The sequence below is a fragment of the Scyliorhinus canicula genome, chromosome 10, assembly GCF_902713615.1.
Source record: "Scyliorhinus canicula chromosome 10, sScyCan1.1, whole genome shotgun sequence".
Taxonomy (NCBI): Eukaryota; Metazoa; Chordata; class Chondrichthyes; order Carcharhiniformes; family Scyliorhinidae; genus Scyliorhinus; species Scyliorhinus canicula.
Genome location: NC_052155.1, coordinates 41,906,916 through 41,934,113, shown reverse-complemented (window position 1 = coordinate 41,934,113; position 27,198 = coordinate 41,906,916). Strand labels below are relative to the sequence as shown.

The 27,198-nt window shown below is 43.6% G+C and overlaps 1 protein-coding gene across 5 annotated transcripts in view; it reads left to right on the top strand.

The window, feature by feature from the left end:
• The window catches only part of LOC119972318 (DNA topoisomerase 1-like), a 176,124-nt gene that overhangs the window by 135,760 nt on the left and 13,166 nt on the right, over positions 1-27,198 (top strand). For all 5 annotated transcript variants that reach the window (XM_038808830.1, XM_038808827.1, XM_038808829.1 and 2 more), the window contains 7 exons: positions 3,752-3,939; positions 5,592-5,736; positions 10,575-10,718; positions 14,596-14,781; positions 15,894-15,962; positions 16,328-16,442; positions 24,110-24,237. In XM_038808830.1, coding sequence (XP_038664758.1) covers positions 3,752-3,939; positions 5,592-5,736; positions 10,575-10,718; positions 14,596-14,781; positions 15,894-15,962; positions 16,328-16,442; positions 24,110-24,237 — 975 coding nt within the window. The remainder of the gene's footprint in view (positions 1-3,751; positions 3,940-5,591; positions 5,737-10,574; positions 10,719-14,595; positions 14,782-15,893; positions 15,963-16,327; positions 16,443-24,109; positions 24,238-27,198) is intronic.

Genomic DNA, 27,198 nt, shown 5'->3' with positions numbered 1-27,198 from the left:
ATGCTTTCTATGGTGCACCTGTAAAAGTTGTTCAGTCAGTGTGGACATGCAGTTTAGTCAGGGCTCGTTGATGCCATACTCGGTCAAATGCTGCCTTGATGTCAAGGTCACTCTCATCGTACCTCTCGCATTCCGCTCTTTTGTTCATGTTTGAACCACGGCTGCAATGAGGCAAGGAGCTGAGTGAGTTTGGTGGAACCCAAACTGAGCGTCCATGATCAGGTTATTACTAAGAGGGCAGCATGGTGGCACAGTGGTTAGCATTGCTGCCTACGGCGCTGAGGAGCCGGGTTAGAATCCTGGCTCTGGTTCACTGTCCGTGTGGAGTTTGCACGTTCTCCCCGTGTCTGCGTGGGTTTCACCCCCACAACCCAAAGATGTACTTGATAGGTGGATTGGCCACACTAACTTGCCCCTTAATTGGAAAAAATAATTGGGTACTCTAAATTTATTAAAAAAAGAAGAAAAAAAATGTTATTACTGATGAGGTAGCACTGTTGTTTACTCCTTTTTCATCAGTTTGCTGATGATGGAGAATAGACTGATAGGACAGTAATTGGCTGGGTTGTATTTGTCCTGTTTCTTGTGTACAGGACACACCCAGGCAATTTTCCACATTGCCTGGTAGATGCCAGTGTTGTAGCTGAACTGGAACAGCTTGGTTAGGTGCGGCAAGTTCTGGAGCCCAAATGCCTATGGGTGTTATTTATATGGACTTGCAAATGGCATTTACTGAGATCCTGCACAAGATACTGGTTAAAAATTAAAGCATATGGAATTGGAGTTGGCTTATTGATACCCACAAAGAAACTGGTTAGGAGACGGATTAAGGATGTAATGGGTACTTACTCCAGTTATCACAATGTGGTGTCACCGACAACTCTATACTGGGATGAAGGAATAGAAAGGCACATAACCAAATCTGCCATTGACTTAAGTTAAAAGTGACACGGTATAAAATGTAGATGGGAGCAGAAAATTGTAAAGGAACACCAATGGATTAAAGTTAGTCGGCAAAACTATTGTAAAGGAACACCAATGGTTAGTCGGCAAATCTATTGACGGTGGAATTTTATATGAAACAGGATGAAGACTCCGCACAGACAGATTGATCAGAGTATTTTCTGAATTAGAAATTAGAAACTGGAGGAGCCAAATGATTTAGAGGTCCATGGATAGAAATCACTAAAACTAGTGGATAAATCCAGAAAGAAAAGTAAATGGCAATGGTATTTTGGCAGTCATCTTAAGGGCCTGAAATGCAAACTGGTATTACTACAGTTGTATAATGCTCTGGTTAGACTGCAGCTGGAGTACTGCATTCAGTACCGCATCTCAAACAGGATATTTTGATCTTGGAGTGGGTCAGTCCACATCAAAATGATACCAGGGCTAAAAGGATTGAATTATTAATAATCTTTGTCATGGTCACGAGTAGGCTTACATTAACACTGCAATGAAGTTACTGTGAAAATCCCTGAGCCACCGCACTCCAGCGCCTGTTCGGGTACACTGAGGGAGAATTCAGAATGTCCAATTCACCTAACAGCACGTCTTTCGGGGACTTGTGGGAGGAAACCCACACAGACAAGGGAAGAATGTGCAGACTCCGCACAGACAGTGACTCAAGCTGGGAATCGAACCCGGGTCCCTGGCATTGTGAAGCAACTGTGCTACCATGAGGATAGATTAGATTTGTATGTCTTTGAAAGTAGGTGGTGTGATCGATTTGATGTCTCTGGGAAGATTAAAAGATTTAATCATAATAATAATCGCTTATTGTCACAAGTCGGCTTCAATGAAGTTACTGTGAAAAGCCCCTAGTTGCCACATTCTGGCGCCTGTTCGGGGAGGCTGGTCCGGGAATTGAACCCACGCTGCTGGCTTTGTTCTGCATTACATTAGTAATCTGCATTAGTAAGTTTGCAGACGACACAAAGGTTGGTGGAATTGCGGATAGCGATGAGGACTGCCAGAGGATACAGCAGGATTTAGATCATTTGGAGACTTGGGCGGAGAGATGGCAGATGGAGTTTAATCTGGGCAAATGTGAGGTAATGCATTTTGGAAGATCTAATGCAGGTAGGGAATATACAGTGAATGGTAGAACCCTTAAGAGTCACTGAAAGAGGCAATACAGGTGGAGAAGGTAGTCGAGAAGGCATACGGCATGCTTGCCTTCATTGGCTGGGGAATTGAGTATAAGAATTGGCAAGTCGTGTTGCAGCTGTATAGAACCTTAGTTAGACCACACTTGGAGTATAGTGTTCAATTCTGGTCGCCACACTACCAGAAGGCTGTGGAGGCTTTAGAGAGGGTGCAGAAGAGATTTACCAGGCTGTTGCCTGGTATGGAGAGCAATAGCTATGAGGAGCGGTTGAATAAACTCGGTTTGTTCTCACTGGAACGACGGAGGTTGAGGGGCAACCTGATAGAGGTCTGCAAAATTGAGGGGCATAGACAGGTTGGATAGTCAGAGGCTTTTCCCCAGGGTAGAGGGGTCAATTACTAGGGGGCATAGGTTTAAGGTGCGAGGGGCAAATTTTAGAGGAGATGTACGAGACAAGTTTTTATACACATAGGGTAGTGGGTGCCTGGAACTCGCTGCTGGAGGAGGTGGTGGAAGCAGGGACGATAGTGACATTTACGGGGCATTTTGACAAATATATGATGGGATGGGCATAGAGGGATACGGACCCAGGAAGTGGAGAAGATTTTAGTGTAGACGGTCAGCACGGGCTTGGAGGGCCGAAGGGCCTGTTCCTGTGCTGTACTTTTCTTTGTTCTTTGCACAAGTGAGCTGTTTAGCCCAATGTGCTAAACCAGCCCCTAATAGGGTAGACGAAGATAAACTATTTCCTCTAGTGAGGGAATTTCAAACAAGAAGGCTTAATCTTAATCAGGACATTTAAGGAATGATATTTAACCAAGGTGGGTAAATGGATTTGATGCAAATCGGCCATGATCTAATTGGTAGAAGAAAATAGGAACAGGAGTAGATTGTTTAGCCAATCCGTTAGATCATGACCGATCTATATCGTGGCTCCATTTTCTTGTCTTGGTTCCACATCCTTTTAGACTCCATATTGAACAGACTTGAATGGCTTACCCTGTTCTGCTGAAGAGAATAGAGAAGCTGGCATGCATGTGTATCAAGCTAGAGGGTAATGAATCTGGGTGGATATTGATCAATGACTCAAAAAAAATGTTATTTTAATGAAACCGAGCATGCCATGACTCTTCAGATGCCCTTCATCCCAAACATTCAATACTAAAAATTTGGGCATGCATATTCCCATTGGTATGAGAAGAGGCAAGTTAGTATTTTAATTTGAGTTCCTGTTATTAAAGCTGATTAAGGAAAGTAGACCAAGTTCATGTAGAAAGGATGGAGCAGAAGTTAAATCAATTGTACATTTAAATTACATTTTAAGAAAAAAAGAAAAAAAAGAAAAGTAAGTGAAACCACTCCAAGACCCCAAGCTTGGTAATCAAGCTCTGAGGTTGCAATAGAGATACTACAATTCATCTTGGCATCCCAGGCCTACAAAACTGAAAAATGAAAGTGGATGTCTAAAGAGTTGAGACATGTCCACAATCAAATACTCTGGAAATACTTGCTGTTTAGTTTCCTACACTGAGGAAACTCAGGAAGGTGCCTATCCACCTATATCCCCCGCAGAAGGGGGGAAGAAACTGGGTGAAAGCAAACTTAGAACTGTCAGTTTGAAAATCCAATCTTTTCCTACAGAAGCTAAAGTTAGAGCAAGATGCAATCACCGAGATGTATGGCTACTGTGTAATGGATGGACATCGAGAGAAAATTGCCAATTTCAAAATCGAGCCACCAGGACTGTTTCGTGGACGTGGCGACCATCCAAAGATGGGAAAATTAAAGAAAAGGATCATGCCTGAAGATGTCATTATCAACTGCAGCAAGTGAGCAGTTACATGATGAATGAAGGAAATAACAATAGAAAATTCATGCAGCCCTGTTGTTTAGGTCCTCTCTTATTACCTTTCCATCTTGTTCCCCTCATCTCTGATTTAATCATGAAACTGGGACATATTTTTTACCCCCCCCCCCCCAATACATTTATGGTTGAGCATCTTGTGATGATCACTTGTATTTAATGGGATTGGCAGAGAACCTTTTATTGTACTTGTTGTTTTATATTAAGCAAAACATTACCCTCGTCCCCTTCCTTTTGTGATGCAGAAAAAGGCTTTGGGACTTGCCGATACACTGGTTGACTGGTTGCTACACTTCAAACTGACTTAATTTTATCCCAGATTGATGTGATAATTTTCCAGTCTTCATTTATTTGTCCTCCATTCCTTCCTTGTAGTAAGATCCTTCCACTGACCACATACTCTCAGCAGAAGCATCAGTCATACATAGTGAGGTGAAGTATTATTAAGTTGGCATATTAATTTATTGCCCTTGCAATCATGAACACAAATTCAAATTGATAAGTCACTGATTGGTTGGGTGACTTGTGAGCTTGAAGCTTCATTTCATAGCAGCTTGGAACAGACAAATTCCCGTTAGTGGAAACACTGGAATTGGTGGCACATAAACTTTCAAAACCAAGGGCCTGCATAATAGTCAGTGCAACCCTATTCCATAGATGATCAGTTTCATTCTGTATCAAAGCAGTCGGCCACTAAAAGATATTTTGTAGTAAAAGGCTCAATATCTCCGAAGTCAGGAGATCTTTTAAGTCCTGACTACAATACAGGGACGAAATTCTCCGACCCCCTGCAGGGTCGGAGAATCGCCCGGGACAGGTGAAAATCCTGCTCCCCCGCCGTGGCCGGAATTCTCCACCACCCCGGAATTGGCGGGGGCGGGTATCGCGCGCGCCAACCTGCGTGCCCTCCGCGCTGATCGGCAAGCCCCCTGCGGCGATTCTCCGGCCCGCGATGGGCCAAAGTCCCGCCGCTGAGGCCTCTCCCGCCACCGTGGTAACAACCACCTCTGGTGGCGGCGCGAGCGGGGTCCTGGGGAGGGGGCGCGGGGCGATCGGACCCCGGGGGTTGCCCCCACGGTGGCCAGGCCTGCGATGGGGGCCCACCGATCGGCGGGCGGGCCAGTGCCATGGGGGCACTCTTTTTCTTCCGCCGCCGCCATGGCCTCCACCATGGCGGAGGCTGAAGAGAACCCCCCCTTCCGCGCATGCGCCAGTGGTGACAGCAGCAGCTGATGCACCGGTGCATGCGCAAACCGGCGAAGGCCTTTCGGCCAGCCCCGACGCTGGCCGGCGGGCGTCAAAGGCCGTTGGCGCCGGTTTTGGCGCCAGTTGGCGTGGCGCCAACCACTCCGGCACGGGCCTAGCCTCCCAAAGGTGTGGAGAATTCCACACCTTTGGGGAGGCCTGATGCCGGAGTGGTTGGCGCCACTCTGCTACGCCGGGACCTCCCGCCGGGTAGGGGAGAATTCCGGCCCAGGAGTGTGCCTTTCTCCTCTGTGCTCTAATCGGTTTGCTGAGCTGTCATTGAGTGGTCTTGCTCACACATATAATTTTGAGCTAGTCTAACCTGTTCTTACTGTTTTTGATCTTTTTCTAAAATAAGCTTATTTTAATCAGGGATTCCAAGATTCCAGAGCCTCCAATAAATCACCGGTGGAAGGAGGTACGTTTTGATAATAAAGTAACCTGGCTGGCATCATGGACAGAAAACGTGCAGGGACTTCTTAAATACATCATGCTCAACCCAAGCTCCAAACTTAAGGTATGTGTTCCATGGCAGATGGTGGCTATAACTTTTTTCTTGGTTTAATGACCGTCAGATTTATCATATCTCTTATTCTAATTTGTTTGTTCTCCGGATCACAAATTTGTAGGATTTCTTGATGCAACCGATAGGCTTTCAAAAATAATTTCAATGGTGCCACTTTTTTTAAGTTGGTCCTTTAAGGTTGGGACTCTTTTCATCAGAAGGTTGATTGAATTGTTTCAAATTGAGAACTTTTCACATGGTGAATGGGTTTGGTGAAGGTGGCCATTGAGTTGGTAACTAGAGGGCACAATAACTTGGTTAAGAAAATTTATTTTGGCTGAGTGTGGTTCGAGAATCCGATCACCTGAATAATAATCTTTATTAGTGTCACAAGTAGGCTTACATTAACATGCAATGAAGTTACTGTGAAAAGCCCCAAGGCTCCACACTCTGCACCTGTTGGGTACACTGAGGGAGAATTCCGAATGTCCAATTAATCTAACAAGCACATCTTTTGGGACTTGTGGGAGGAAACTGGAGCACCTGGAGGAAACCCACGCAGAGACGGGGAGAACGTGCAGAGTGACCCAAGCCGAGAATCGAACCCGGGTCCCTGGTGCTGTGAAGCAACAGTGCTAACCACTCTGCTATCGTGTCATGCATAAATAAGAATAGTTGTGGAAGCAGAATGCATAATAGCTCTTCAAAAGAAAAGGTGTGCATAAATATGAGACAAAAGGTCGTTGGTGGAGGGGAGGAGGAGTTGGGGAATCGGATTAAGCAGATATCTGAGAGACTGGCTTCATGTGATATAAAATTCTGATTTGTCACTTACTATTTAACTCTACTAACAGCCTCAATTATGAACCTTGACCTTACTGTTTAAATACAGTTTTTTTTTAAATAGCTACAGGAGTGGAACTGAGCCACACAAATAATCTCTGGTTAGTGCTGAGCTATCCCTGCTGAAATTGCACTTGTGAACATTTGGTGAGGACCACTGATTGTATATGGAATATGTTTGAAGAGGAGGAGAACATTAATTGGGGTTGCACTTGACCACACACACAGACAGTTACTGAAATGTGTTGTGGTTAAGTTATGAGGTGTATGCTTGTAATGTTAAGACTGAGTAAAGATTGGCATCGACACCAACCTTCAGAAAATGTCTACCCGGAATAGAGCAGATAGGATCAGAATTCAGCTGTGATATTCCCTTCAAATAAACGGCCTACATCGCATCGATATTCCTATTAATATCATTACTTGAACTGCAAAAGTCAATCGAGAAGGCTCTTCACTTTCTTAGAGCAGCTGTTGATGGGCAATAAATTTATTGTTGGCAGTATCGGAGATCCCAAGAATGAATTTGAAGTAAACTTTTCAAGAAGCTAAAACACTTGATATGGCAGGTAGACCCTGGATATTGGGAGACTGATCAGTCAGGACATTACTCCTGATTTTCTTTGCATAAATTTAGAAAAATTAGCATTTGGCTACTTTTTTTCTTTTTTTAAAAAAAAATAAAATTGGAGTACCCTATTAATTTTTTCCAATTAAGGGGCAATTTAGTGTGGCCAATCCACCTAGCCTGCACATCTTTGGGTTGTGGGGGCGAAACCCACGCAAACACGGGGAGAATGTGCAAACCCCACACGGACAGTGACCCAGAGCCAGGATCGAAGCCGAGACCTCGGCGCCGTGAGGCAGCAGTGAGCATTTGGATACCTGACGGTGGTGTTACAATAACCTTGACCAGACCCCAATTCATATTAGGAAACCAGACGAGACCCCAACAATTTTTCAGTTTGTAAGATATGAGGAAAGGATATTTCGCTCCAGGAGTGATTCCATTGACACGTGGGGTTCTTTTACATTAAAACAAACTTATTATTTACACAGAATTTATCCCATTAATATTCCCAAAAAAAACAGCTTTTCAATTAACAGTTGAACAGTTCTTTTTAAAAGGCCTTTTCCCATCTACTTCTAAAATTTCAATTAAGCAAATGGCACTTATCAATCAATACAGTTAACACTCAGTGGCTTACAGATTTATGCTAAAAGTCCTTGAAAGAAAAGCCTTTAGAAGTCCATCTTTCTCAGAATCCAGAGCAGAACTCTAAAAATGAAACTAAAAACAACAAGCACCGCAGGGCTAAAAATGAAACTCAAAACATACCGACCACTCCGATGAGTCACATCACAGCATGCCTAGCTGTTAACCCATTAATCACAGCTTTAGCAGTCATTTCATATGGGTAACTTAACCTGTGTTCTTTTAATGGCATTACTGCAACAGACACATAATACAATATATTACAGTAGCACAGTGGTTAGCACTGTTGCTTCACAGGTCCAGGCTCCCAGGTTCAATTCCCAGCTTGGGTCTTTGTCTGCAGAGTCTGCACTTTCTCCCCGTGCCTGCGTGGGTTTCCTCCCACAGTCGAAAGATGTGCAAGTTAGGTGGATTGGCCATACTAAATTGCCCTTCGAGTCCAAAAAGGTTAGGTGGGGTCACGGGGATAGGGTGGTGGTGTGGCCATAAATAGGGTGCTCTTTCCAAGGGCTGCTGCAGACTCGATGAGCCGAATGGCCTCCTGCACTGTAAATTCTGATTCCTACATTCATGGTCAGAGTTGGCTATGCTAACTTCTGTAGTCAAATAAAACACTTTTATTCACTGCCTAGCCTGATCGTTAGGTCATGGTACCAGACTGCTGCTTCAATTTAAAAATAAAATACTTAAGTACACCACTCCAAAGAGTTTTGTAGCCATCTTTAACGCGTTGCCTGATTTATTTCACTTTAACAATAGTCAATCCCCTATCTGCAATGAATTTATTTAAACAGGCCCAGTAAAGTTACTCCAGCAGGTATATCTTACAAATGTTCTAACCCACATAATTTATGGATGCCCTAATGCAGTTTGTCAGTATTAGAATGCAGATCAGCTTCTGTGATTCTCACACAGATGTTGATTTCAGGCATGTCAGCAGTTGGAGGACATGCATCCCCAAATAAGAAGAGATTGGGGAAATAAATTCAGGAACCAGTAGTTCTGTATTAAAATTCCTATTTTAATAGGACCCTTTAGCTTGATGTATGGAAGTGAAGAGAACCACATTCCAAATTACATATTTTGCTGCTTTTAATTGCAGATCAAAAACAGGACAGCACTTAGTCCCGAGTTGCTAATTATACCACAGCTGGGGCAGATGTGAAAATGACCCCAGAATTGCACCATTGCTCTATTTGACCATTTAAAAAAATTCACATCCTTCAGGAGAACATCACCTACATATTTAATAACTCTTTGCAGCCAAAACCTTACATCTTTCACCACACTCCACCGAGTGAACTCATCAACAGGAAAGTTAGTCAGGCAGCTTCTGTGGAGAAAGGAAAAACATTAACAGTTCAGGTGTAAGCCTTCATAGAAATGTAGAAAATTGAAGCAGGAGAAGACCATTCAGCCCTTCAAGCCTAGCCTGCCTTCATTATGATCATGGCTGATCATCAAATTCAATACCCTGATCTTGCACCCCCCACCCCCTGCAAAAATATCCCTTGATTCCTGTAGCCCCAAGAGCTGTATCTAATTCCTTCTTGAAATTATGCAATGTTTTGCCTCAACTACCTACTGTGGTAGTGAATTCCACAGATTCGCCACTCTCTGGGTAAAGAGATTTCTCCTCACCTCTTGTCCTAAAAGGTTTACCCCATTTTATCAAAACTATGACCCATAGTTCTGGACTCTCCCACCATGGGGAACATTCCTTCTGAACCTACCCTGTCTAATCTGGTTAGAATTTTGTATGTTTCAATGAGATTCCCCACTCGCTCTTCTAAGCTTCAATGAATATAATCCTAACCGATTTAGCCTCTCCTGATTCGACAGTCCCCCCCCCCCCCCCCCCCCCCCCCCCCCGGCGGAATCAGCCCGGTAAACCTAGGCTGCACTTCCTCCATAGCAGGCACACCTTCCTCATAAAGACACCAAAACTGCACAATACTCCAGGCATGGCCACACCAATGCCCAATACAATTGCAGTAAAACATCTCTATTCCTATAGTCAAATCCTCTCGCTATGAAGGCCAACATGCCATTTGGTATCTTCACTGCCTGCTGTACCTGTGCGCTTTCTTTCAGCGACTGATGCACGAAGACACCAAGGTCTCGCTGAGTGTCCACCTATCTTTACACCCGTTCAAATAATAATCTGTCTTCCTATTTTTGCTACCGAAACGGATAATCTCACATTTATCACAGAGTTTGTTAACCGTGGTCACAGTTAATTCAAATAACTGATATTATCTGAGTCATGGCATTTGATTGTTTATTTTGTGGGAATATCGTGCACTGATGTTGGCTAGCTCCTGTATCAAAAATGCCAGTGTTACACATTCCCTGATGGCAGATTTTCTATAGAACACATTACACTACCGATGGTTACCATACCATCTGCACTGTAAATTCTACGATCTAAGTATAGCATTGAGATAGAGGATCAGCCACGATCATATTGAATGGCAGAACAGGCTCGATGGGCTAAATGGCCCACTCCTATTTTCTATGCTTCTGAGATGGACAGATATTAGTTGTTTCCCCTCTTACCTCTATAACTTGGGTGTCCTGATACTGATTATAGTATCTATAGAATCTTGGTTGTGATTAGGTAATTCCCCACTAACTTGATATTGAATCTGGGAATTGTATATTTGGTTACAACTACCATTGAGATGCTCTGTACTGCAGAGTTAAAGAAAATAGATTCAATTAAATGGTATGTCTAGCATTAAGTGATAAACAGAATTAACTTGGTAATGCTATCTAGTAATTCTTTCAGGGTGAGAAGGACTGGCAGAAGTATGAAGTAGCCCGCCGCCTGAAGGACAAGATCGATGCAATCCGGAGTCAGTATCACATTGACTGGAAGTCGAGAGAGATGAAAACACGACAACGAGCAGTGGCACTCTATTTCATTGACAAAGTATGACAAAGTATAATGTTTTAGTGTTTATATTGTATTTTTGTTTAATACGGTTCAAGGTGAATGCGATCAATGCATGTGAACGTTTCACAACACACACTAAGCTCAAGAAAGAGGAAACGGATAAACCAGGAAGTCAGCCTGACATTGGTAGCAGGAAGAATGTTGGATACCGTTATTGGGACAAAATAAATGTTATTTTTCAGAGGCACTGCTTAATCAGAGAACCAGCATAAATTTGTTGAAGGCAAATCATCCTAACTACCTAGCATTAGGAGGGAGGAGGTATTAGCCGTTAGAGTGGGCTTAAAAGTAGATAAATCTCCAGATCCAGGCTGCTGTGGAAGGTAAGGGAGGAGATTGCAGGGGCTCTGACACTTAATTTTCAAATCCTCCCTGGCCGCAGGAAAGATGCCAGAGGACTGAATGACTGCTAACATGGTACCATTATTCAGGAAGGGAAGTAGGGATAAAGTAGGTAATTACAGGCCTGTGGGCCTAACACCAGTGGTAGGGAAGTTATTGGAAAAAATACTCGAGGGGGAGAATTAATCTCTGACTTGTAGAGGAAAGGATTATTCAAGGATAGTCAACATGACTTTGTCAGGGAGAGATGGTCTTTCAAATTTGATTGCATTTTTTGAAGAGGTGACTATTATAAAACGCTCATTAGGCCACAACTGGAGAACCGTGTGTGCAGGTCTGTTGGTCACCCTATAGGAAGATTGTGATTGTACTAGAACGGGTGCAAAGGAGATTCAGCAGGATGTTGCCTGGGCTTGAGCATTTCAGCTATGGAGAGAGGCTGGTTAAGCTGGGGGTGTTTCTCAGAGTAGAGAAGGCTAAGGGGTGGGGGGTGGAGGGGCTGACTAAGGTATACAAAATTGAGGGACGTAGATAAGAAGGAACCTTTTCCTTTAGTAGAGAGGTCAATAACCAGGGGGCATAGATTTAAGGTAAAGGGCAGGAGATTTAGAGGAAATCTGGAACTCCCTGCCTGAAAGGGTGGGAGAGGCCAGCGCCTCACATCATTTAAGAAGCATTTAGATGAGCATTTGAAATGCCATAGAATACATAGCTACAGATCAAGTGCTGGAAAATGGAATTAGAACAGAGATGCTTGATGACTGGCGCAGACTTCAAGGAGCTTATTGTGCTTCAAATTGACTGAAATCTATGAATTGATCAAGTTGATCAAGGTCGTGCAGGAGATATACACAAGAACTCTCTCTGCACAGGAAAGCTTCCTCCTCTTTTGTTATGAAAGATGCAAAGTACTCATTCAGTACTTCAGTTATGCACCGTCTCCAAACAAAATTCCTTTTTTGACTCCTCCTTTCGACTATCCTTTTGCTTTTATGTTTATAAAGATTTTTGGGTTCACTTTTGTATTACCTGTTTTTTTTAAATTTCCTTCATCTTCCCTGTTGCTTTTTTTCATTTTCCTCCCATCACTCTGTATTTTCCACAGTTTTATGTAACTGATATTTGTCTCCTTTTTCAATTTTATTCTTTGTCATCCGGGAGCTCTAGTTTTCGATGTCTATCCCTTGACCTCATGAAAATATGCGTAGTTTATGTCTGAGTTGTCTCTGCTTTGAAGGTCCGCCATTGCTCATTTTACTGTTTTCCTGGGCAATCTTTATAATACACATGTGCCAGATTTTGTCAGATCACTTAAATTGGCTCTCTTCCAGTTAGGCAATTTCACTTGGTGTCACTGGGCTAGTAATCCAGAGACCCAGGGCAAGATCTGGTGACTTGCGTTTGAATCTCTCAATGGCAGATAGTGACATTTGAATTCAATACAAATCTGAAATTAAAAGTTTAATAATGACCGTGAAACCATTGTCGTAAAAAACCATCTTGTCCACTAATGTCCTTTTAGGGAAAGAAATCTGATGTCCTTACTTACTCCGGCCTGCATGTGTCTCCAGATCCACAGCAGAGTGGTTGACTTTCAAATATTCTCTGAAATCGAGAGCAGTTAAGGATGGGCAACAAATGCTGGCACAGTCAGCAATGCCCACATCCTGTAAGTGAATTTTTTAAAAAAAACTTTATTCCCAGAACTTAATCCAGCACTATTTTATTTCTCATTGAGCTAACAAGAATGATGAACTACAGTGGATCAAGAAGGTGGCTCGTCGCCATCTTCGAGGGCAATTGGGAATGAGCAACAAATACTGACCTTGCCAGTGACACTCGCTTCCTATGAAACAATATATTTTTTAAATTTCTTGTACACCCATGTTAGGAATTCTACTTTTTTTTTCCAGCCTGTGAGAGCAATTGAGGTGTTGTACTATTACAGCTGTTATTTTTCCATTTGCCAACAAATTTGCTTTTCAATCACATTTCATTGTTTGGGTAGCTATAGTAAACAGCCAGAATTTTTTTAAATGTTTGTTTTATTCCTTAACTTTTAACAACCAGTTTTTGAATCGGAATTATATTCTCCCTCGTAGACCTGTAATAGTAACCTTGATCAATAGTACTAATTCCTCCTCCTTTCGTCTTCGCTTTCATATTGTTCTGGAATAAGTTTGCAGCTCGGAATGCCTAGTTGCCATATCTGCCTATGTTTAAACAGCGATTCCTCCAATATGGCAATTTGTGCCTTTGGCTCCTCAACTTTATTTGTTAACACATATGCATTCCAATACCATGCTGGCCTGTTTTACATTTTTTCTCCTGTTCAAAGAACTATTCTTCTGTTGTGTTGTCCCTCCCAGTTGTCTGTGAATCTCGTCTTTTCTTTCTGCTACTGTGTCCTGTGCCCATTCAAATTAGTTTAAATCTCTCCAACAGCTTTGGATAACTACCAGGCAAGGACATTGGTACAAACCATATTTAGGTTCAGCTTTCCGAGCTTGCAGAGGTGCCTTTTGCCTGAAAACTGGTCGGAGTGCCACAGGAATTTCAAAGCCTCACTCTGCCAACCACTCATTTATCTGCCATGCATTCTGCCTGTTTCTCACTACCATTTCTCACCAACACTAGGAGTAATGCAGAGAATACCTTTTTTTTTGCATTTTTTTAAGATTCAGTTGTTAACTGTAATTGTGTAGATGTAATGATGGAGAGCATTGACTGTTTCAGAGAATCATAGAAAGTACAGCACAGAAGGAGGTCATTCAGCCCATCTTGCACATGTCAGCCTGAGGTCACACAGGTGCCCTTTCTAATCCCACCTTCTTGCCCCCTGTCCATAGTCCTGTATCTTCCAGCACTTAAGGTGCAAATCCAGGTACTTTTTAAAAGCGTTTAGGGTATCTGGCTCTACCACCAACTCGGGCAGTGAATTCAAGACTCCCACTACCCTCTTCATAAACGTTCTTCTTCATGTCCCCTCTACACCTGTCACATATCCTAAATCTATGTCCCCTGGATTAATTTTGCATTTTGCTACGTTGGGGTTTCTATGTTTTTGACTGTGTCCTGCACTGGTACAAATAAGTCTCTTATCCGAGACAGAAACATGTTAGGAATATTCTGGTGCCTCTAGTGTTTCTTGGGGCGGGTTGTTAAGGCACACGCCCGAATGTGGCACAAAAATCCTATCTTACTTTTTTCCTGGTTGTCTATGCAATGACAGTAACTAATTTCAAACTTTTGTATGAGGAATTCATCATCCCATCAAAAGGAAAACTGTCCTTAAGAAGAAAGTGGACATAACCTTATTAAAGAAGACGCACTTGGATGACGAGGGGTACTGAATGTTAAGGTGGGAATGGGTGGGGCATCGTCATGCCCATAATGGAAGATTGGATAAATCCCACGTGCAATGCTTGAACAATGATGAGATTGTTGTATTTCATTCTGTATGGTTACTCTTTGTGCTTTAATTAGTAGCTTTTTTTGCTATGCTCTGTAGTTGGCTTTGAGAGCTGGGAATGAGAAGGAGGAAGGAGAGACTGCTGATACAGTTGGTTGCTGCTCACTCCGGGTTGAACATATTAACTTGCATGATAACGATGAAGGACAGCAGTGCGTAGTGGAATTTGACTTTCTTGGAAAGGACTCTATCAGATACTACAACAAAGTTCCAGTGGAGAAACAGGTAAAGAGTGCGTTTACAGTAAGAAATGCAAGAGCCCTACATAATACCATCAATTATCTTAATCTGGCTGATTCAATTATTTCAGTAATGGTTGTTTAGAACCCAAATATATGATTGTTTAAGTCTGGAGTGATTCAGTTGTGAATGTGTAAAGTGGTGCAGTGCCGAGCCATGCTGACAAGCAACATGTCCTATGTTGAGGTGAGGGGACTACAGTGTGATAGTTGGACATCAATGTCAATTTAGCAAATGAAGAAAAACTATAATCTGATTGTTGCTGAAAATGGGGGGGTTCATTTATGGGATGTGGGTGTCGCTGGCTCAGCCAGCATTTATTGCTCATCCCTAGTTGCCCTTCAAGAGTTGGTGGCTTGAACCACTGCTGCCCCTGAGGTGAAGATGGTTGTGCCTAGGATACTACCCTGAGGAACTCCTGCATTGATGTCCTGGAGCTGAGATGGTTGGCCTCCAACCACCACAACCATCTTTCTTTCTGCCAGGTATGACTCCAACCAGTGGAGAGTTTTTCTCCACTGATTCCAATTAACTCCAGTTTTTGCTGCCTTGACATCAAGTCACTTTCACCTCTCCTCTGGCATTCAGATCTTTTGTTCATGTTTGAACCAAAGCTATAATGAGGTCAGGAGCTGAGTCACACTGGCACAACCCAAACTAACCGTCTGTGCGCAGGTTATTGCTGAGCAAGTGCCACTTGATAGCACTGTTGTTGACTTTACTGATGTTGACTGATGCAGTAATTGGCTGGGTTACATTTGTCCTGTTATTTGTGTACAGGACATAAAGAGCAACGGAACTCTTTTTTCAGTGTCCTGACTAATACCTAATTCTCAGCCCTATTAATAAAAAAACAATCCTTTTTGGTAATATGTCTCATTGCTCACGTGGGACAATGTTGTGCACAATTTGGCTGCCTTATTTCCTGCATGGGAACAGTGACTACAGAAGTATTTAACTGGCTGTAAAACGTTTTTGGATCCCCTGAAGCCATGAAAGATTATCTATAAAGAAATTATCTTGATTTCTTTCTGGTGCTCATGTGTTTGTACAAAATATACAATTCTATAGTGATTACTTGTATTTCTTCCTCCTAGGTCTTCAAGAATCTGAAATTATTCCTGGAGAATAAGGATCCAACAGATGACCTGTTTGACAGATTGAATGTATGTTTATAAATGAATTTACATTGTGAGTTTAGCAAGGTGCAGTTGAAAATGAAAATCGCTTATTGTCACAAGTAGGCTTCAATGAAGTTACTGTGAAAAGCCCCTAGTCGCCACATTCCGGCGCCTGTCCGGGGAGGCTGGTACGGGAATCGAACCGTGCTGCTGGCCTGCTTGGTCTGCTTTTCAAGCCAGCGATTTAGCCGAGTGAGCTAAACCAGCCCCTACATCAACCCTTCTCTGTAACTGTAGAAATGTAATGCTGAGAGGAATATATTGAGACCAGCTTTTTCCACCAATTAAAGACTATTCTAGATACCTTTCTGGAACAATGTAAGAGAACTAATGTATTTTTTCTTTTTTAGACCTCTGACCTGAACAAACACCTTCAGGAGTTAATGGAGGGGCTCACTGCTAAAGTGTTTCGAACATACAATGCCTCCATCACGTTGCAAGAACAGTTGTCAGAATTGACTGACCGTAAGTTAATAGTTGCCTTAACATTGAATTCTTTTGTTGGCATATGTTGGTAGCACTCATCTGAGTCATGAGTTCTATTCCAGGATTTCAGCACAAAAATCACAGCTGCACTGGGAGTGCTGCACTGTTGCAGGTGCTGTCTTTCACATTGGACTTTAATTTGTCTGCTTGGGTGTTGTAAAAGATTCCATGGAACCTCTCCAATTGCATTAGTGGTGTGATAGATCTGTGAGAACTCAGAATCACAGAATTGTAGCAGCGCAGAATGAGGCCATTTGCCCATCGTGTCTGGACCGGCTCTCCAAACAAGCATCATGACTTGCCATTCTCCGGCTTTTTTCCCCATACTCCATATTATTTCTGTTCAAATAATTATCCAATGCTGCCTTGAATGCCTCGATTGAACCAGATACCAGCACATTTCCAGACACTTTTGTTTCTTTTGCAAATCGCTTTAAATCTGTGCTCGCTTGTTCTTGATCATTTTACGAGCATAAGCAGTTTCTCTCTATCTACCATGTCCAGCTCCCTAGTGAACACCTCTACAAAATTTCCTCTTGGCTTTCTTCTCTCCAAGGAGAACAGTCCCAACCTCAACTGATGTTTCTCCATCCTGGGAGCATTCTTGTAAACCTCTTCTGCATTCTCTACAATGCTTCCACATCCTTCCTTTAGTGTGGCGCAAAGAACTGTCCACCATATTCCAGCTGAGGTCTAGCTAGTGTCTTGTGTATGTTCAGCATAACCTCAATGCTTTTGTTCTCTATGCCCCTGTTAATAAAACCCAGAATCCTATATGCTTTATTAACTGCTCTCTCCACCTGTTCTGCCACCTTTAATGACTTATGCACATATACCGTGGTTCCTCTGGTCCAAACCTCTTTAATTTTACTCCTTATTTTATATTTTTTCCTCACAGGTAAGATAGTGATTAGCACTGCTGCCTCACTGCGCCAGAGACCCAGGTTTATTTCCAGCCTGGGGTGACTGTGCGGAGTTTTCACTTTCTCCCATGTCTGCGTGGGTTTCCTCTGGGTGCTCCGGTTTCCTCCCACAGACCAAAGATGTGCAGGTTAGGTGGATTGGCCATGATAAATTGCCCCTTTGTGTCCAATAGGTTGGGTGGAGTTATGGGGTTAAGGTACGGGCATGAGCTTGGGTGGAATGCTCTTTCTGAAAGTCGTGCAAACTCGATGGGCTGAATTGCCTCATTCTGCACTATAGGGATTATGTGATTCTTCATATACGATTACATTATACATGTTATTCCTATAAAAATACATAACTTCACATTGAGCTTCATCTGCCACCTATGCCCACTTCACCAACTTGTCTGTCTATTTGAAGTTTTGCACTGTCCTCTTCACAGTTTACAATACAGCCAGGTTTTGTATCATCTGCAAACTTCAAAATTGTTCCCTGCACACCACGATCTGGGATTGTGGAAAGAGTGTCCTGCAGTCAGCATCGCAGTGAAGCACTCTGCAAAGAGTGTCCTGCAGTCAGCATCGTATTGAAGCACTCTGGAAAGAGTATCCTGCAGTCAGAATTGCAGTGAAGCCAGTGGTACATATCTGTACTAACAGCATGGTTTAAAAAAAAAGGATGAGGTCCTCCAAACAGAATATAGGGAGTTATGATGCAAATTAAAGTAAGACCTCAAAGGTAGTAATCTCTGGATTACTATCAGTGCTATGTGCTAACGAGAGTTAAAGTAATAGGATATGCCAGATGAATACGTGGCTGGAGAAACAGTATAGGAAGGAGGGATTTGGATTCCTGCGACATTGGGACCGGTTCTGGGGAAGGCAGACTGGTACAAGCAGGGCAAGTTGCATCTGAGCAGGTCTGGGCGGGTGGTCTGCCAGTGCTGTCGGGGTTGGTTTAAACTAGAATGGCAGAGGGATGGGGACCTGATCAGGGAGACCGGAGGGAGTAGCAAGGAATGACACAAATACAGAAATGCAAGAAGCAGAGGGCAGGAAAAACAAATGGGGCCAGAATGCAAAATAACCTGGTACGTCACCTTTGCTTTAAAAGACAAATCTAAAAGCTTGGTGTCTTAATGTGCGGAGCATTCACAATAAGGTAGATGACTTAGCAGTGCAAATAGATATGGACGGTTATGATATAGTTTCAATTAGGAGTGTGACCAAAGGTTCATCCAATGACGTAGCTAAATCATAACTATCTTAAGGGACATAGGTAGTACGAAACTCTTACTGGAGAGGGATTTGGTTTCCCTCCAGAAAGAATTCAATGAAAGCGAAAGTCTTTGTAAATGGGCTAAATGGAGATTATATCCCAGTTACCTTGTATAAAGCGCAATTAAAATGTAATCTATTATCAGGTCCAGTAGTTGTCAGAGTGGTTAAGAATTTACCAGTAGAGGGAGTAGACTTGCTTTTGGGGAATGATTTGGTAGGAGTGACGGTTATAGCTTCACCCATGATTACAGAGTCTGAGGGAAGATAAGGAAGTGGAACAGTTACAGGAACGGTTTCCAGATATTTTTCCCTCTTCTGTGGTGACGAAGACAATGGTTAAACAAAGTCCACCATCAGAAATTGAAGTCACACCACCATCGAATGGTAGAATAACCAAAATTGAGAGAGGCGAGCCTTAGCTCGGAGGGGGTAGCACGTACATGGAGACTGTCTATTAAACGTACCTTTATTAAAGGCAAAGGACAATTGAAACAGTTTGGAAAGTTCACAACTCGGCATAGGAAGGCACTTACCGGAATATTGTGATTAACAAAAGAGAGGACCATTGTGTGAGCGACTGGAGAATCGGAAGGAAAGAGCAAGTGCCTGAGATGCAGCGGGCCGACTTTACAAAAAGAGACAGCGGCCTGGAGTACGGCTGCATGTCGGGTGGCTCCCCAGTAGATGCCGGTGATTTGAAATTATCGGCACAAACTATTTTTTTTGGGTGGGGTGGTTTCGATGTTTTCTCTTTTTCTTTCTCGCTTTTTTTTTCCCCTGATTTATTTATTTATTTTTTACATATGGCGAGGTGGGGGGAGATCGGAGGTTAGCGTCTGGGGCACGGAGATTGAGGCACGGGAGCAGAGCTGCCTTCAAGTTCAAGCGGGGTCTATGCCAGGCCAGTGTGGAGCTTAGATAAAGGCAGGCAGCCAGACTAGGAGAACCAACTTCAACAACCTCCCCCTGAGAGAAAGAGAAGTAAAGTAAACTAAAGATAAAGAAAAAGGGGGACCTACAACGAGGACATAACAGTTCCTTGGTGTGCCACTAACAGGATGCTGCTGTCAACCCAAAAAGATATGAGGTGGGATTCTCCGTTCCCCGATGCCAATATCATAATCGCCGATCAGGTGGAGAGTCCCTTTTTATAATGGAATCGGGCGGTTAAGTTTTCGCATGCTCCACCCCCTCGAAACTGCGTCATCGAGGAACATACCACACGCCATTGGGACGGCCTCAGGACGTCACCTGAAGGCCCTCCCCAAACGTGCCAAGTTCCTGACTGCACGAGGGACGTGTAGTCTCAGTGGTTGGGAACCCAGCGTGGTGGCTACGGACTGTGGCCAGCACGCCACAGACGGGCGGGAGCCGTGCTGCTGGACAGGTGGGGGGCTTCAGCGAGGGCTGGGGGGACTGGTTGGGGGTTGGCGAGGGGGTGTCCAGGAGGGCACTATCTGGCAGGTCGGGACCGCGCACAACCAGCACCATGTTGTATGGCGCGACCACTGCAGCTTGTCGCTGTGCGCATGCGTGGCCACAGACCCGGCAAAATTTTCCAGCCATTTTCGGTGTGGAAGCCAGGCATTATACCCTCACCTGTAGGAGGAACGGTACTGGTGCCTCCCCGATTTCTTTTGACCTAAAACACCATGGATCATCCAGGCGTAGCCTGGAAATCGGAGAATCCAGCTCATGGTGTATGGATTTCGGTGTTAGTGTGATGCTGGGTATGTAGCGACACAGTGGTACAGTGGTTAGCACTGCTGCGTCACAGAGCCAGGACCAGGGTTCAATTCCGACCTTGGGTGACTGTGGAGCTTGCACATTCTCCCATGTTTTTGCATGGGATTCCTCCGGTTTCCTCCCATAGTCTAAAGATGTGCAGGTTAGGTGGATTGACCATGTTTAATTGACCCTTGGTGTCTAAAGATGTGAAGGTCAGGTTAAGGGGTTATTGGCAAGGGTGGGGAGTGGACTTGGGTGAGTGCTCTTTCAGAGGGTCAGTGCAAACTCAATTCACAAAAAGGCGGCCTCCTGCCCTGTAGGGATTCTGATTCTATGCAGGCCATATGTCCCAAAGACTGGCATATCGTATCAAACGGCCTTAAGGGAATTGGGAGGCGGGTTATTCACCAGAATTACCAGCCTCTGACCTCTTGATAGCCGCAGCATTTTTATGGCTGGTTCAGTTCAGTTTCTGGTCAATAGTAACACCCATGGTGTTGATAGTGAGAGATTCAGTGATGGAAGAGCTATTGAATGCCATGGAGAGATGGTTGGATTCTCTCTCTTGTTGAAGATAGTTAATGCCCAGCACCTACTGTGGCACAAATGTTAATGGCCACTTGTCAACTCCATGTTTTAGCATTTGGATACAGATTGCTTCCATATCTGACGAGTTGTGAATGGTGCTGAACATTGTGCAATCATCAATGAACAACCACTTCTGACATGATGATGGGAAGGTCATTGATGAAGCAGCTGAAGATTATTGGACATGACCCTGAGGAACCCCTGCAGTGATGTCCTGGGACTGAGATGATTGTCTTTCAACAGCCACATCCATCTTGCCTTGTGCTAGGCGTGACTGCAATTGTGAAGAGTGTTCCACCTGATGATTCACCATTGAGTCCAATTTTATTCGAGCTCCTTAATGCTATACTCAGTTATACACTATCTTGATGTCAATGGCACTCGCCCTCACCTCTCCTCTTGAGTTCAATTCTTTGACCAGGTTTGGACTAAGGCTGTAATGGGGTCAAGAGCTAACTGAATCCAACTGAGCAGGTTATTGCTGAGCAGGAGCCGTTTTAACACTATCGACGGTCCTTTCCATCATCACTTTGCTGCTGATCGAGAGACTAATAGGGGTCTTCAGTATTATTGTTAAAATGTTGTCAGGTCCCCTCGTCTTTTCCATAACCATTGCCTTCTGCATGTTCTTGATATCACGTGGCGTGAATTGAATTGGCTGAAGACTGACATCTGTGATGCTGGGAACAGAAGATGCCAAGTTGGTCATCCACTCCGCAACTAAGTTGCTTGCTAAGCCATTTCAGAAAGATCCAAGGTTCACATTGCTGTGAGTCTGGAGTCACATGCAAGACCAGACCAGGTAAAGATGGCTGATTTCCTTCCCTAAAGGGCATCAGTGAACCAGATTGATTTTTCTGGCAATCGTCTCACGGTCACTGTTGCCAAGGCTCGCTTTTTAAAAAAAATTTGGAGTACCTAATTTTCTTTTCCAATTAGGGGGCAATTTAGCGTCGCCAATTCACCTACCCTGCACATCATCTTGGGGTGTGGAGTGAGACCCACGCAGACACGAGGCTAGCATTTTTAATTCCAAATTTATTAATTGAGTTTATCCAATGTCCCCAGAGCATTAGCCTGAGCCTCTGGATTACTTCAGTATTCACTAGTGAGGGACCTTGTTGCCCATGGGAATAGTGTGAACCAGGTTAATAGACTCGAACAGGTTGATATTAAGAAGGAGGATATGCTGGAAATTTTGAAAAGCATCAGGATAGATAAGTCCCTTGGGCCTGATGGGATATACCCAAGATTACTATGGGAAACGAGGGAGGAGATTACTGCGCTGTAGGCGATGATCTTTGCGTCCTCGCTCTCCATTGGAGTAGTATGGATGATTGGAGGGAGGCGAATGTTGTACCCCTGTTCAAGAAAGGGAATAGGGAAATCCCTGGGAATTACAGACCCATCAGTCTTGCGTCTGTGGTGAGAAAAATATTGGAAAGGATTCTGAGAGATAGGATTTATGATTATTTAGAAAAGATTAGTTTCATTAAAGATAGTCAGCATGGCTTTGTGAGGGGCAGGTCATGCTTCACAAGCCTTATTGAATTCTTTGAGGATGTGACAAGACACATTGAAGGTCGGGCAGTGGATGTGGTGTATATGGATTTCAGTAAGGCATTTGATCAGGTTCCCCATGGTAGGCTCATTCATAAAGTTAGGGGGCATGGGATTCAGGGAAATTTGGCTATCTGGATACAGAATTGGCTGGCTGAAAGAAGACAGCGTGTGGTGGTGGATGGCAAGTATTCCACCTAGAGGTTGGTGACCAGTGGTGTCCCGCAAGAATCTGTTCTGGGACCTCTGTTCTTTGTTTTATTTCATAAATGACTTGGATGAGGAATTGGAAGGGTGGGTTAGTAAGTTTGCCGATGACACGAAGTTTGGAGGAATTGTAGATAGTGTTGAGGGTTGTTGCAGGTTACAACAGGACATTGACAGGGTGCAGAGCTGGGCTGAAAAGTGGCAGATGGAGTCCAACCTTGATAAATGTGAAGTGATTCATTTTGGAAGGTCGAATTCGAATGCTGGATCTTGGGGTCCACATACATAAATCCCTCAAAGTTGCCACCCAGGTTGATAGGGTTGTGAAGAAGGCGTATGGTGTGTTGGCTTTCATTAACAGGGGCATTGAGTTTAAGAGCCGCAAGGTTTTGCTGCAGCTTTATAAAACTCTAGTTAGACCGCACTTGGAATATTGTGTCCAGTTCTGGTCACCTCATTATAGGAAGGATGTGGATGCTTTGGAGAGGGTACAGAGGAGATTTACCAGGATGGTGCCTGGTCTGGAGGGCATGTCTTATGAAGAAAGGTTGAGGGAGCTAGGGCTTTTCTCATTGGAGCGAAGAAGGCAGAGAGTTGTCTTGATAGAGGTGTACAAGATGATGAGAGGCATGGATAGAGTGGATAGCCAGAGACTTTTCCCCAGGACGGAAATGACTGTCACGAGGGGACATAATTTTAAGATGATTGGAGAAAGGTATAGGGGAGATGTCAGAAGTAGGTTCTTTGCACAGAGAGTGGTGGGTGTGTGGAATGCACTGCCAGTAGAGGTGGTAGAGTCAGAGTCATTAGGAACATTTAAGCAACTCGGACAGGTACGTGGACAGCAGTAAATTGAAGGGGTGTAGGTTAGGTTGATCTTAGATTAGGATAAATGGCCGGCACAACATTGTGAGCCGAAGGGCCTATACTGTGCTGTACTGTTCTATGTTCTGTGTACTGGTCCAGAGACATTATCACTACACCACTGTCTCCCCTGCTTAAATGGTAAATAGTCTAATATTCCAATAATTTATGATTCTTTTTTTTTATCAATTGAGTACCCAATTATTTTTTTTCCAATTAAGGGGCAATTTAGCATGGCCAATCCACCTAACCTGTAAATCTTTGGGTTGTGGGTGGAAACCCACGCAGACACGGCGAGAATGTGCAAACTTCCCACGGACAGTGACCCAGGGCCGGGATTCGAATCTGGGTCCTCAGCGCCGTAGGCAGCATTGCTAACCACTGTTCCACATGCCACCCTGATGATTTATGATTCTTGACTAAGTTTGTGCTACATAATTCTAAAATGCTGCCAAAAAACAATTAATTTATAAAGATTCAATTATTTGATCAATTACATTGTTTACTTCATAGCCGCCGAAAGTATCGCAGAAAAGATCTTGTCCTACAACCGAGCCAACAGAGCAGTGGCTATTCTTTGCAACCACCAGAGGACACCCCCGAAAACCTTTGAGAAATCCATGAAAAGCATTCAGTCCAAGGTAGATTTCCTAATCGCCTGAGTAGCAAATGCATATTGAAATAAACACCACAAAACTCATTCATTTCATTGTTGTGGATTGGTTCTAGCACAAAGTGAATATTGTGTTTCTTATAAGAATAGTTCCAATAAGAATAGGGTATAACTGCAAGCCAATTCCTCTTTATTGATGAATTATTAGCCATTCTGTAAAACTTCTCTAGAAATATTTAAAATTGCGTTGAAAATCCATTTATATCATATATCCATTCATGGCTTTTGGATCATTTGTCCCACAATGACTTTCACTGAACTGCCCCACATGTTCTAACATGCCCTATTGTTAACATTTACTCAAAGTCTTCGCTAGAGTGAACAAGTGGCCTAAATTATTTTTGCCAATTCCCTCGATAATTTTTAAAACTTCAATTAGGTCATCACTTAATCATGCATGATGATGCTTTTGAATCACTGAGATACTTGTGTCATAAGCTGAAGCTACTTGTGGTCCACTTTTCACCTGTTTACAAAGAACAATACTGCACAGGAATAGCTCCTTCGGCTCTCCAAGCCTGGACAGGTCATGATACCACCCTTGGCCAAATCCCTCAGCACTTCTTAGCACTGTATCCCTCTATACCCATCCTACCTATGTATTAGTTGAGATGCCTTTTGAACGCCGTTAATGTATCTGCTTCCAAAACCTCCCCTGGCATTGCGTTCCAGGCACCCACCACCTGCTATATTTAAAAAAAAAACCTCCCTCGCACCTCTCTAAACTTTGACCCACGGACCTTAAACCTATGCCCCCTCATGACTGACTCCTCCACCCTGGGAAAGAGTGCCTGCCCATCCACTCTTATCATGTCCCTCATCTTGTAGACCTCTATCAAGTCACTCCTCAATCTCCGTTGTTCTAATGAAAACAGTCCGAGTCTATTCAGCCTCTCCACATAGCTAACACCCTCCAAACAAGGCAACATCCTGGTAAACCTCCTCTGCACCCTCTCCAAACCCTCCACATCCTTCAGTAGTGTGGCGACCAGAATTGTGCGCAATATTCCAAGTGCAAACTTACCGAAGTTCTATACAACTGCAGCATGACTTGCCAGTTTTTATACTCTAAGCCCTGTCCAATGAAGGCAAGCATTCCATATGCTTTCTTGACTACCTTGTCCATTTGTGTTGCCACTTTCAAAGGTCTGTGGACCTGTGCACCCAGATCTCTCTGACTTTCCATATTCCCAAGAGTTTTGCCATTTACTTTATATTTTCCCTCTGTTAGACCTACCAAAATGTATTACCTCTCATTTGTCCGGATTAAACTCCACTTGCCATTTCTCTGCCCAAGACTCCAACCTATCTATGTCCTGCTGTATCCCCTGACAATCCTCAACACTATCTGCCACTCCACCAACCTTGGTGTCATCCACTTACTAATCAGACCAGTTACATTTTCCTCCAAATCGTTTATGTACACTACAAACAACAGAGGCCCCAGCACGATCTCTGTGGAACAACACTAATCACAACCTTCCCTTCAGAAAAACACCCCTCTACTGCTACCTTCTGTGACCAAGCCAGTTTTGTATCCATCTTGCCACCTCACCTCTGATCCCATGTGAGTTCACCTTTTGTACCAGTCTGCCATGAGGCACCTTGTCAAAGGCTTTACTAAAGTCCATGTAAACAACATCCCCTGCCCTCCCCTCATCAATCATCTTTGTCACCTCAAAAATCCCTATCAAGTTAGTGAGGCACGATCTCCCCTTCACAAAATCATGCTGTCTATCGCTGATGAGTCCATTTGTTTCCAAATGGGTATAAATCCTGTCCCTGAGAATTCTCTCCAATGAAGAGAAATACTACCGATGTGAGGCTAACTGGCCTATAGTTTGCTGGATTATCCCTGCTACCTTTCTTAATGTGGTGCTCAGCAGCACCACATTAGCTATTCTCCAGTCTTCTGGAACCTCACCTGTAGCCAATGAGGACACAAAGCTGTCAGTCAAGACCCCAGCAATTTCCTCCCTTGCTTCCCTCAGTATTCTGTGGTAAATCCCATATAGCCCAGGAGACTTATCTATCTTAAATACCTCCTCCTTTTCAATGTTAACATGATCCAGACTGTCCACACACCCTACCCAAGAATCATCTTTCACAAAGTCCTTTTTTTTTTTGGTGAACACTGATGTAAAATACTCATTTAGCACCTCACCTATTTCCTCTGGCTCAACACATAGATACCCCCTACTGTCCTGAAGTGGTCCAGTTATTTCACTGGCCACCCTCTTGCTTTTTACATATGAATAAAAAGCTTTGGGATTCACCTTAATAACACTTGCCAAGGACTTTTCATGACCCCTCCTATCCCTCCTAATTTCCCACGCAAGTGCCTTCCTACTTCCGTTATACTCTAAGGGTTTTGACTGTCCCCACCCTTCTACAAAAGCTTCCTTTTCTTTTTGACGAAGTTCACATATCCCTCGTTATCCAAAGCTCCCTAAACTTCCCATGCTTATCCTTCATTTTCTCAGGAACGTGACTTTCCTGAATCCTAATCAACTGTCGGTTGAAAGACTCCCACATGTCCGATGTTGATTTACCCTATTAACAGCTGCACCAGTCCAAAGTTCTGTGCTGTACTGTTCTATGTTCTATGTTCTAAATTCTTCAATTCCCATCGTAATTTGCCTTTCCCCAGTTTAGCACCTTAACGTGAGGATTACCCTCATCCCTATCCAAAGCCTGTGCGAACAGTGTACCCTAAAACATACGGAATTGTGGTCACTACTCCTAAAATGTTCCCCGACTGAAACCACAGGGATATACATTACAAACTCTGCCCCATTCAAACCCCTAACACTAAGTGAGTCCCAGTCAATATAGGGGAAGTTAAAATCCCCTACCACAACAACCCTGTTACTGCAGACTCTGCGCAGACTGTGACTCAAGCTGGAAACAAACCCTTGTCCCTGGCGCT